Below are 12,584 nucleotides of genomic sequence, written 5' to 3' on the forward strand. Positions count from 1 at the left end.
TATTGTCTATCAGGTAAGCCTGGGAATTGACAACAAACAGAACACCAGTTAGAAGTTCTGAGACAAAGGCATGGCTGATGAATTTTCTATTTTTGGGACTTAATAAAAAACAAATCCACCACAAACTGGCGTATGGCTTACTCTACCATTTATTAATGATTTAATATGAACATTGACCTGACATAATTATCGTTAATTTATTTGCTTGCTGGGCTTTGGACCACATTCGCTGACAGCTCCGAATGTGGCAGCCCGCAAAGTCTTTTGGGGGGGGGGAGTATGGTAAAACTCTACAGATTCACTGATGACAGCTCCCATCATCCCCAGCCACCATACTCTACCTATAAAAAAAATATGGACGTCGCAGACCCACACGTCTGAAAGACATTGCTGGAAGAAAGTTGCGTATGCACAATTTCCATTCAGCCCCTTTGGAATAAATGCCTGGAGCAGAAAGAACTGCACTCTCCCACTTCCTGTTACAGACATAATAACAATTCCCTAACACAAGTAGCCAATTAGCTTGGGCCGGTGCCCGTTGCAACCAATCCATGCTCAGCAGGGGCGTGACAAATGGGTTGGGCGGGCAGAGCTGGCTTTTTAACTAAGCTGAGAAGGCGCGCGAAAAATTAAAGGCTTTGCCTCGCGCTTCGGGCTGTTGCGTGAGGGGCCGAGTAACTGTCCGAGCACGAGACACGCAGGGTGGAGAGGGTTGTCCCGCCCTTCCTGCTTCCGCGAAGGGCGTGGCCTGTTTGGGCAGTTGAAGGGGTGAGGAGGGGTCCAAAATGGAGGGCATAGGAGTACTAGGAAGTGGGAAGGGTGTAGAGTAAGAGGAAGGGGTTTGAGCCCCCTTGCAACTTCTCCATTGTCTTCTCTTGCCTCTTTTACCTTTGAGACAGATACACCATTTTTTCTGATTTTCTTTTCAGAAATAATAATTTTGCCAAAGCAGTTTTTGAGTTACAAAAACAACAACAACAACACCAGCAGTTCTATGATCTGTCCCATAGGAGAGTTGATAATTGCCCTGGAGGTTAGGGGAAAAGTCTAGCTGAGCAGTTTTCTGTGACTGGAGATAGGCTCATCCTAAAACCAGTTACAGTTTATTTGCAGGTAGGCTGACTTGCAATAATAATAATAGTAATAATAATAATAAAGTTGGAAGGGACCTTGGAGGTCATCAAGTCCAACCCCCTGCTCAAGCAGGTAACCCTATACCATTTCAGACAAATGGCTGTCCAGTCTCTTCTTAAAAACTTCCAGTGTTGGAGCATTCACCGCTTCTGGAGGCAGGTTGTTCCACTGATTAATTGGTCTCACTGTCAGGAAGTTTCTCCTTAGTTCTAGGTTGCTTCTCTCCTTGATTAGTTTCCATCCGTTGCTTCCTGTCCTGCCTTCATGCGGTTTGGAAAATAGCTTGACTGTAATCCAAAATGTAATCCATTTTGCAATTGTGTAGTGTCTAGTGTTGAAGATGCAGGATGCAAAAATATTACAAAGAGTTTTGTAGCACTCTAAAGCCAATTGGTTATGTGTGGAAATGGCCCAAGGCTCATATAGCTATTCTTCTGGAAGCTGTTCATAATTGGCCCAAAGAAACAAAGCTCTAAAAAATATAGTATAATTGGTATAGCCTCTCTAATTGGTTGGTTAAAAATCCTGAAAGTTCATCAGTAGAATTATTGTTTTATTGAGAATCTTTTTGGGCTGCTACCCAAAATTCTCTGAGCTTGGTTGTTTTCTTGCAGACATTTAGGTAACATCATCAGAGCCAGTCTAACATCTGCAAGAACTAACCTCAGAGAATACCAAGAATCCCTCATTTCAACGCTGTGCTACAAATATTCTCCTTTATTGGTACAGAATATGTCAGAGGTAGTTGAAAATGACTTTTTGATATGAATGCCAAGAGTGTGTATTCTGAACTTGGAAAAATACCAGCTGCCTTATGCAACTATTTATACTTAGGTTTCAACCCCAATGTTCACATCTGTTACTTTATGCGCTAATAATGATTTACCTTACAGTATAATATAAAAACTGATGAAATAATAAGAGTGCTTTGCATTTTGAAGGAACTGTTATTGTTAAATTTATGCACGCATAAATTGTTTTCATGGGGATGAGATGTTTTCACATCGTTAAATCTATCAGATTTGATTTATGAATAAAAACTAGCAAAGCAGAACTTTTAATGTTTAGTTAATTTATTTTGGTAGAAATCAGTCTTCCATAATTGTATCTTATAAACCTTGCCAAGAAAACTGCAGGGACTTATCCATGCAGTTTCTGAGAATTGGCCATTATTGAGCAGCAGAAGAAAAATGATATATGGCATGGGTGTCTAACCTTTTAGCTTGCCTGGACCGCATTGAGTGAAGAGGAATTGTCATGGGCTACATATAAAATATACGGTTAATGTATATAAATAACAAATCCTTTATTTTATATATATATTTATTATATCTTGTGGGGCTACATTACTAGCTGTCCAGGGCTGTATGCAGCCCGCAAGATGCAGGTTGGACACACCTGATATAGGGAATGCTAGAGACCAGGATATGGTGAGTTCTAGCTCTAGCCTTAGGGATAAAAGCTGGCTGGGTAACTAAGCCAATCACTAGGAGATGGTGAGTTCTAGTCCTGCTTTAGTCATGGAAGGCCTTGCGCTAGTCACTTTCTCTCAACCCAACCAGTGGTGGGATTCAAATATGTGAACAACTGGTTCTCTGTGTGGATGCCGCTTCTGGAAGTCCATTCTGGGCCTGGGCAACAAAAAATTAGTACTGGTTTTGCCGAAGTGATGCGAAGTGGCTAAATCCTGCCACAGGAAGGAAGGAAGGAAGGAGTGGTGGGATTCAAATATGTCAACAACTGGTTCTCTGTGTGGATGCCACTTCTGGAAATCCATTCTGGGCCTGGGGAACAAAAAATTAGCTACCGGTTCTTCCGAACTGGTGCGAACTGGCTGAATTCCACCACTGAACCCCACAACCTAACAGGATTGTTGTTGAGGAAAAAAATTGGAGGAGGGAGGAGTATTAGGTATTTTTTCTGCCTTGAGTTACAGTTTTTATGAAAAATAAAGACAAGTTAAAAATAAACCTGGTGAATGTTTTTCAGGGGAGAAAAACGAGAACTAGTATTTTAGAAGCTGTTGGTGTTTGTTCTTTGCTTCCACCTAGGAGCTACTTTCAGTATGAGTCTTTGTGACAGGGGAGAAGGAGGTGCACCATCTGGTTTGCCTTCATTCCACGAGCTGAAGGTACCCCTGTCAGAACAAAGCGCTGAACAAAAATCCACCAGGGTCAAACGCCGTCGAACGAGACGGGAACGCAACTACATCAAATTTGGCAGGAAGGCTACGGGCAAAATTCCAGAACAAAGGCCCAACTGCAGAGGCCTAAAGAAGATGCTGCCCCCTTTCTGGAGCTCTCAGCTTAGCAACTGTGCCAAATCGACCCCCATCAAAGGGACCCACCTTGCAAACTCCGTGATCATAACCCAGAACAGACTGACACAGCATCTGGGCATCTTTAACAGAGAGGTGAAATCGGCTGACATTGAGAGACTGTTGAGTCCCAGGGCTGAGCATGATACAATGGATGTAACTCCTATCCAGAAAGCCAGTGGAGGGCTGATGGGAGGAGAGATACAGTCCTGTAGCCCTCTTGATGCAAATCAGAAATCTGTCTCTGGAGAGCAAGGAGAATGCCTTTTAAAAGATTTAAGCACCGTGCACGAGGATTCTCATTTTACGGCAATGCCAGCTGCCCCTGCATCAGTCAGAGAACACCAGCCAGTAGCAGTGGTGCAGGAGGTGGTGGAGGCAGGCTACAAGCCTTCATTGGCATCTCCTGCTGCGACCTTTGATCAACAGGCTATAGAGGACGAAGCTTTCCAAAGCAACACAACAGTGGCTGTGAATGACAAGGAAAATGTCCCCCCACCTCCCGCAGAAGGAGCTGGGTTGACTCAACCTAAACATCCCGCGAAAGAACTTGCCCAGGACTTAGAAAAACTGTTGGACCTCAAGACAATATTCCCTGGGCGTGATTTAATCAGTGAAATGCGGCAGACCGTTATCAATGCCGTGCTGCAGCAAAACAAAAGCTTGCCAGATTTTTCTGCTTTGACGTTGCTCAGGAAGAAAGCAGGTAGTTGTAACACGGACGCCGGGGACATAGGTAAGAAACTATTGTGTGAATATAAACCCTGTTAAAGGTTTGATGCAAGCCAGGCAGACCCAGAGTTTGTTCTAAATACTGGAAACGAAAGACCTGCTTCAGCAAAAGCATCATTTTTGCCAACCTCCCTTGACGGTCTGTTTTTGGTTTCTGGTACGTTTTAAAAAGGAAGCAGTTGGGTAATTGTTTCACAAATGAAGTGAGTGATTTTAAAGCCTTCAGCACGAAACCCTAATTCGTTTCAATTTCCTGTAACTTTGACCCATCCTTCCTTCCCCTCCCCCCCCCACCACCCCAGATTTCTTACAGTAATAAATAATAATAATAATAATAATAATAATAATAATAATAATAATAATAATAATAATAACTGCTCTGGGACTTCAGAATTCAAACAGACAAGCACCTGCAACATAACACCCCAGACTTAACAATTGTCGATAAGAAAGACAAAAAAGTCTGGATAGTGGACGTGGCAGTGCCTGGAGATAGCAGAATAGAAGAGAAAGAACTGGAGAAGATAACAAAATACAAAGACCTACAAATAGAAATAGAAAGACTGTGGCAAAAGCAAGCAAGGGTAGTACCAATAGTCATAGGCTCCTTGGGTGCAATCCCAAAACAACTGGAGCACCACTTGAACACCATTGGCATTGACAAATTCGCTATTAGTCAATTGCAAAAGGCGGCCTTATTAGGAACTGCTTCCATCCTGCGACGATATCTGTAATACCATCAAACATCCACATCTGCCTATCCCAGGTCCTGGGTAAGGACTCGATAGGTAGACAAAATACCAAATCCAGTCTGAACATCTGGCTGACTGTGCGATGATCAATAATAATAATAATAATAATAATAATAATAATAATAATAATAATAAAGTTGGAAGGGACCTTGGAGGTCATCAAGTCCAATCCCTTGCTCAGGCAGGTAACCCTATACCATTTCGGACAAATGGCTGTCCAGTCTCTTCTTAAAAACTTCCAGTGTTGGAGCATTCACCACTTCTGGAGGCAGGTTGTTCCACTGGTTAATGGTTCTCACTGTCAGGAAGTTTCTCCTTAGTTCTAGGTTGCTTCTCTCCTTGGTTAGTTTCCATCTGTTGCTTCTTGTCCTGCCTTCAGGCGCCGTGGAAAATAGCTTGACTCCCACTTCTTTGTGGCAGCCCCTGAGATATTGGAACGCTGCTATCATGTCCCCCCTCGTCCTTCTCTTCAGTAAACTAGACATACCCAGTTCCAGCAGCCGTTCCTTATATGCTTTAGCCTCCAGTCCCCTAATCATCTTTGTTGCTCTTCTCCGTACTCTTTCTAGAATCTCAACTTCTTTTTTACATCGTGGTGATCAAAACTGGATGCAGTATTCCAAGCGTGGCCTTACCAAGGCATTGTAAAGTGGTATTAACATTTCACGTGATCTTGATTCTATCCCTCTGTTAATGCAGCGTATATATCCCAGCATCCAGTGTATATTCCAGCATCCAGAAGAACAGACATGCAGTAGCATCTCTGAGAACCACTTAAACCACATCTTTTCTTGGGATTTCACATGAACTGGAAAGGGGCAAAAACGCTTAGGAAAAGAGACAGCTGCTTTAAGATTGCCCAACTGCTGCTGTCTGCATGCCCCAAATCACATTTTGTCCTTTGAATACAGATCCCGGCACAGCTTTACTATCCACCAATCTTCGAATCGATAAAACACAATGCCAGCGTGTTCCCATTGCTGATCCCTATCCTGCTTTTATTGCCTCTGTTCCCCGTCAGCGTAGTCACCTGACTTCCCTTCAAGATAATGGATGACAAAGCCTTACAGATGTTGCACTTAGGATGGTGTTAGAATAAGGGAGAAATATTACTTTAATGTTCGTATAGCAAAGAACAATTTGAGCCTTTTCACTCAAGGGCTGGGGATAAAATGAAATGTCACAGGGACAAGAAAAAAAAAAATGTGACCAGGGCCTTTTTTTATTGTGGTATTTTCCAGTTAGTCAAGAAATCATTGGTCCCAGGAATTCTGAGCCCAGAGTTTCTGTCGTTAAATGAGACGGTTCTTAAGTGAGTTTTGCGCCATTTTAGGACCGTTCTTGCCTTAAGTGTATCACTGCAGTTCTTCAGTTAGTAACAAGGTTGTTAAGTGAATCTGGCTTTCCCGTTGAAGGTTGCAAAAGATTATGATGTGACCCCCCAGGACATTGCAGGCCGTCATAAATACGAGTTAGTTGTCAGACATCTGCATTTTGATCATACAATCATGGGGATGCTGCAGCAGTTATAAGTCTGAAGAATGATCACAAGTTGCTGTTTTCAGTGCTGTTATAATTTTGAATAATCACTAAACCAACTGTTATAAGTTGCCTACCTGTAGATAGTAAGGCTCGAATTTTAAAAAATGTTCTGAAGATCCCATCTTCCTATATGACTGCTGCAGCACATCAGAGTGATTGGTGGGCCTTTCACAAGAATTGTGAGGAAAGAGTTTTACCTGAGAATACTGATCTCCAGGGACAATAGTTAAACTCTCAACACCCCCTCCCTTTCCAAAATGTTTTGACTGACTGGCCAGTGAGGTAATAATAATAATAATAATAATAATAATAATAATAATAATAATAATAATAGTAATAATAATAAAGTTGGAAGGGACTTTGGAGGTCATCTAGTCCAACCCCCTGCTCAGGCAGGAAACCCTATACCATTTCAGACAAATGGCTGTCCAGTTTCTTCTTAAAAACTTCCAGTGTTGGCACGTTCACCACTTCTGGAGCCAGGTTGTTCCACTGGTTAATTGTTCTCACTGTCAGGAAGTTTCTCCTTAGTTCTAGGTTGCTTCTCTCCTTGATTAGTTTCCATCCGTTGCTTCTTGTCCTGCCTTCAGGCGCTTTGGAGAATAGCTTGATTCCCTCTTCTTTGGGGCAGCCCCTCAGATACTGGAACGCTGCTATCGTGTCCCCCCTCGTCCTTCTCTTCGTTAAACTAGACATACCTAATTCCAGCAACTGTTCCTTATATGTTTTAGCCTCCAGTCCCCTGATCATCTTTGTTGCTGTTCTCTGTATTCTTTCTAGAGTCTCAACATCTTTTTTACATCGTGGTGACCAAAACTGGATGCAGGATTCCAAGTGTGGCCTTACCAAGGCATTGTAAAGTGGTATTAATACTTCACGTGATCTTGATTCTATCCCTCTGTTAATGCAGCCCAGCACTGTGTTGGCTTTTTTGGCAGCTGCAGCACACTGCTGGCTCCTATTTAGGTGATTGTACACTAGGACTCCGAGATCCCTCTCACAGTTACTACTATTGAGCAAGGTACCCCCTATACTATACCTGTACATTTGGTTTTTCTTGCCTAAATGTAGAACCTTACTTTTTTCACCATTAAGAGGGGCCAGCGTTGAAGTGGAAGGGGGGGTTCCATCAGTGATAATGAGTGGGAGGGGAAGAAACATCAAGAATCTTTTTTTACTTTTTGCAACACTATTTCCTACGCTGTGGTGAATCTGTCGATAATAGTATACAATAGGTTAATCTTGACTTCGTTTACTCTGATTTGTGTTCGTAGATTTGCAATTCCTGATGGGATTCCTTGCGTTCGCTTACTGTGCCCTCTTTTAGATTTCAACAGCCCAGATAACAGAGGAGAGAAAAAGCTGCTTTTGGGACAGAAATCCAGCAGCTGCAACAGTAGGAACTCTGAGCAGACCGTCTCTCTGAAAACCCCAAAAGAGCATGAGCAAATTTTCCTCGCCTGTTTCTCTCACGGACCTACACATAGAGCTGTAAGAGTGGTAAGCACAGTAAACTCTAAGGCCATTTCCCCATTCTGGATTTTAATGTGCTATCTTATGTTTCTTACGTTGGCATAAAGGCTGTAACCCTGTAAAATTTCTAGTCTGAGCCCTGGTGGTACAGTGGCTAGGATGCAGTATTGTAGGCTCACTCTGCCCACTGCCAGGAGTTCGATCTTGACCGGCTCAGGCTTGACTCAGCCTCACCATCCTTCTGAGGTCGGTAAAATGAGGATCCAGATTGTTGGGGGCAAGATGCTGACACTGTAGACAGCTCAGAAAGTGCTAAAAAGCTCTACGGAGCAGTATATACAGTAAGTTTAAGTGCTATATTAATGGCATCTTTGCAATACTCATGGCAAACCCCAATGCCCAGATTGGCTGGTACCCTAGTGGTTGTAGGCATGCATATTGGGCTTCTCTGATTTTGCTGAAGGGCTCCCAGAATTCCAGTTAACGTGGCTAGACTCCTTACATATGGAAGGTAAAGGATGCTGGCTGGGGAATTCTGGGAATTGAAGTCCACAGATCTTCAACTTGCCCGGTTTAGAGGCCCTTGGAGATATCCCACTGCCTTCTGTTCACTTTTGACTACTCTCTAGTGATTGTTTCTCTGTACAGGCAGACGACAGACTAGCCCAAAGAGAAGATGTTGAATTGTTTGCTGAGCCAGAAGCACGTGACCAACGAAGCTTTTTTCTAAGGGCAGCTCAACCTTACTCTCTTCCGTCGACATCTTCCGAGCGTGTGAATTCAGCCAGAAGTTCCTTTGCTCTCCCAACTGCTCAGCACTGGGTGCAAAGCCTGGGGGAATCCAGAGGCAGGCAGGAGAGGTCTGAAGGCAAACAGAAAACGCCCTTGAAAAAAATGGCTATCTCTAAAAGGCATCACCAACTTCGTCAACCTCTGGCTGCTCGAGATTTCTTTGGATCAGCCGGCCTTAGCAAAAGCCCTGGCTGTTTCCTTTTGGCTGATCCACAGCCATATTCTTTGGCCTGTCAACCCAGACCAGACCAGTGGAACTTACAGGAGGCAGAGTCTCTTCCAGTGTACAACTTGCATCCTTCACAGGAGCTGCACAGTTCTCAACTGTTCGACTTAGGGCTCGCCGCTACGGAAAGGGCTGCCCCAGACTTCCAGACTTCTTTCGATGTCTTAAAAAGTATCTGGAGTCCTAAACTGCCCAGTAAGGAGGCCAAACTCCCAATCTCCGGAGCCCTGGCCTGTTCTTCCTTGGCTCACCTGCCGCTGTCTTCCAGAGAACTGCACTCCGAACAAGGGCAGCCCAAGGAATTTTTCCAGCTCGATGTCATCTCTCCACCGCCTCATTCTTTCTATAGGCAGTGCTTTCAGCAAGACGTCTCTGCACCGAGCAGACACCCTCAGCTAAAGAATGGGCTCTCTGTGCAAGGAAAACCTCGGCTCTATTACCAGAAGATATCTTCCCAGCAAGAAAGGGCCTCACACGACCACCAGCTCTGGGGGCTGGCAGAGGCCTCCGAAAAAAAGCAAGGTTCTAGAGGCAAAGGAGCTTCCAGACCTGGGAACCAGGTTTGTGGTCTGGGAAGGCTGCTTCATTTGGAAGACGCACAGCAGCTGCAGGTTTTTCAGCAACTGCCCATGTCTTGTTTCCCCCCTTCTGAAGCTTTAGAGAACGGGAATTCTCCTCTCTGCACCTTACAGGGCCATCTGTGGGGGCAACCCAGTCCTGAACCCTGGGCCTTCCCCAGGATGAAGTTGTACTGAAAACCTGTGCATCGTTAGAGACTTGGAAAAGAGACAGAAAATGGCTCAGTATGAATAGGAGAACCCAGACATATTAACTCAGAAGTAGCATTAGCCACCTTGGACCTGTAATTGCATCTCTCTCAATCATTTTGTTCTGTGATTTTTTTTTCCTTCAGTTTTTTTTTTTTAAAAAGCCCTTTTTGTTCAGGTCACTTACAGAATTATAGTCTCTTTTTCCCCCCCAGCTAAGCCGGCCCCATGAGGCAATTGCTTTACAAGGGGCGATGAAGGTTGGTTGTCTTCCATTGTGTATGATGAGGCACAAAATCCTATTACCAGCCTTCATTAAATTACATTCTAAGAAACACAATACTGTTCTTTTGCCGTTTTTGAAGGGAGGGAAACAATCCAGATGATTTTTATAGGGCAGAATAAATACCTACATCACCATATCACAAAGATACCTGATTTGGATTGTTGTTCTGAAGCTTCTGATGTATTTCATCTCTTTTGCAATTATGTGCCGTGCGGCGGTGTTGACTTTACTTCCACCAAGTTAGATCTGTAACACTGTTCATGATATGGTGGGAGGGGAGATTTCAGGTTGCGAGAAGTGACATAAAAACAGTTGGCATTTGCAGAATTAAGTACTTACTTCACTCTAAAGATGCAGGGGAACAAAATAGTTGAGAAATGATGGGGGAAGAAACTGCTGACCTAGCTAAATAGGAAGCTGCCTGCAAAGCTTTTATTTCATTATTTATGCAACCCTTTTTTTATAACCACCCAACTTTCATAGGGTGACTTACGACCACAATTGAACCCAAAATTTCTGTTGCTAAGTGAGGCAAGTTGTTAAGCGAATTTATGACCTTTCTTGGCACAGTTCTGAAGTGAATCACGGCAGTTGTTAAGTTAATAGCATGGTTGTTAAATGATTCCAGATTTCCCCACTGACTTTGCTTGTCAGAAAATCACAAATGAGCCTGGGACACTGGAACTATCAGTCAGTTGCCCAGGTTCTGAATTTTGATCACGTGACCCTTGGATGCTGCAAAAGTCCTAAGTGTGAAAAACAGTCATAAGTCACTTTGTTCACTTTGAACGGCCACTAAATGAACTGTTGTAAGTTGAGGACTACCCGTACTAGCAAAGAAATCTGATATTTTTCCTTTGTCTATTTTGTTTTCTTGAGTACTAGGATACAGTTCTTTTAAAGTTAGACACAACCACACTGAGGCCACTCATGCATCCACCTTAGAAGATTCTGCCTGGATGGCCTTGTTTCTCTTGCTTTTCCTGCTCAGTATGCAAGTATCGGTCTCTTAATTCATTGTTTTTTTTCCTCTGCTCCTTTATGCCAGGAGAATACTTGAACAGATTATTCCTCAGTTAATGATGCTAGATGGGTAAACATCCACAGCAATAAGTTTCGAGCAGAGTGGGAATTGCTGGAGAAAGAATCAGTGCAGAACCCCTGTCTAAATAAACAGAGGAAATTGCAATAATGAGCACATTGTACTACTGTACTAATTCACATTAGTGAAACCGATTTTATATGCTAAGGAATTTGGAAATAGACTACTCTGCCTTGGAGGTCACGGATGGTTAGAGATGATATGTCAGTTGCAAATGATTACACACATCTTCTGCAGATGAGTCCAAAAGAGAACGCAAATTTGTCTTGGATAGAAATTGTGGGGAGCCAGTACTGTAGAGATTTCCTTGCAAGGATCTCTGAATTGGCCTCCATTGCTAAAGGGTGCTGGGAGGAAATGATAAAAGGGTCCCATCAGGAAAAGAATAAGTTATTTCAGGCATCCTTAGTACAGCATAGTGGTAGTCCTTGACTTGTGACCACAACTGAAAACAGAATTTCGGTTGTTAAGCGAGGTGGATGTTATATAAGTCGCACCCAGTTTTGTAACCCATTTGCCACGGTTCTGAAGTGAATCATGCGAGTCCAGCTTCCCACATTGATTTTGCTTGCTAGAAGCGGGCTGGGAAGATTGCAAATAGCGGTCACGCGACCCGGAAAGCTGCAATTGTTGCAATGCATGCTGGTTGCCAAGCACCTAAATTTGAATCACATGACCCTGGGGATACTGGGTCAGTTGTAAGGGTGAGGATCAGTTGTGAGTAACTGTTTTCAGTGCCATTGTAACTTTGAATGGTCACTGAATGAATGGCTGTAAATCGAGAACTAAATGAAAGTTGACGAGCGTTGGTAGCCATTGCCATGAATTTACCTGGATGTGCAATTTTGCTCACAGAGATAATTCTAGTCCAGGGGTAGGCAACCTTGGCTCTTTTATGACTGGTGGACTTCAACTCCCAGAATTGCTGAGCCAGCATGGCTCAGCATGGAAACCTCTCCCTTTCCCCTCAGCATGGCTGGCTCAGGAATTCTGGGAGTTGAAGACCACCAGTCATAAAAGAACCAAGGTGGCCTACCCCTGTTCTAGTCCTTCTCACAAAAGTATGAAAATTAAATGGAATTATCCCATTTCCACTACTTTTAATTTTGTTGAAGTTGGCATACTGAATTGCTAAACCGCTAAAATCTTGTGTAGAAATTCTCCACATGGAAGCTTATATTAATAAAAATGATTGGACTATTTTAATTCGGTCCTTGTATAATAATAACAATCAAATTAAACTAGTCCAATCACTTCACATCCTAAACGTATAGTACTCCAAAAATTTTGTATCGTGATAGATTAGGCTTAAGTGGGGTTGAGATATTGTGTGAACCAAGATATTAAGCAGTATATGTGAAGACATGCTTTGCATGTCCATTTGCCCATATGCCCTTTTTTCTGCAGGAAATACACAACGAAAATGAATTTAAAATTTAAACTGCTAAGTGTGTACGAGAA

At 43.1% G+C, this 12,584-nt stretch overlaps 1 protein-coding gene across 2 annotated transcripts; it reads left to right on the plus strand.

Moving 5' to 3' along the window:
- Positions 1-1,004: 1,004 nt before the first annotated feature.
- LOC120312049 lies at positions 1,005-10,275 on the plus strand. Of its 2 annotated transcripts, none has more exons than XR_005557778.1 (4): positions 1,005-1,113; positions 3,186-4,187; positions 7,752-7,977; positions 8,599-10,275. XR_005557778.1 is itself a non-coding variant. In XM_039352253.1 (4 exons), the coding sequence occupies exons 2-4, from the start codon at positions 3,200-3,202 to the stop codon at positions 9,721-9,723; spliced, it is 2,286 nt and encodes a 761-aa protein (XP_039208187.1). In that variant the 5' UTR covers positions 1,005-1,113; positions 3,186-3,199; the 3' UTR covers positions 9,724-10,275. The 2 variants fall into 2 exon arrangements, 1 of the variants encoding a protein (XP_039208187.1); XM_039352253.1 differs by having other exon boundaries at positions 7,805-7,977.
- Positions 10,276-12,584: the final 2,309 nt, after the last annotated feature.

Source organism: Crotalus tigris, unplaced genomic scaffold (genome assembly GCF_016545835.1).
Source record: "Crotalus tigris isolate CLP2741 ecotype Arizona unplaced genomic scaffold, ASM1654583v1 scf7180000018413.2111637, whole genome shotgun sequence".
NCBI lineage: Eukaryota > Metazoa > Chordata > Lepidosauria > Squamata > Viperidae > Crotalus > Crotalus tigris.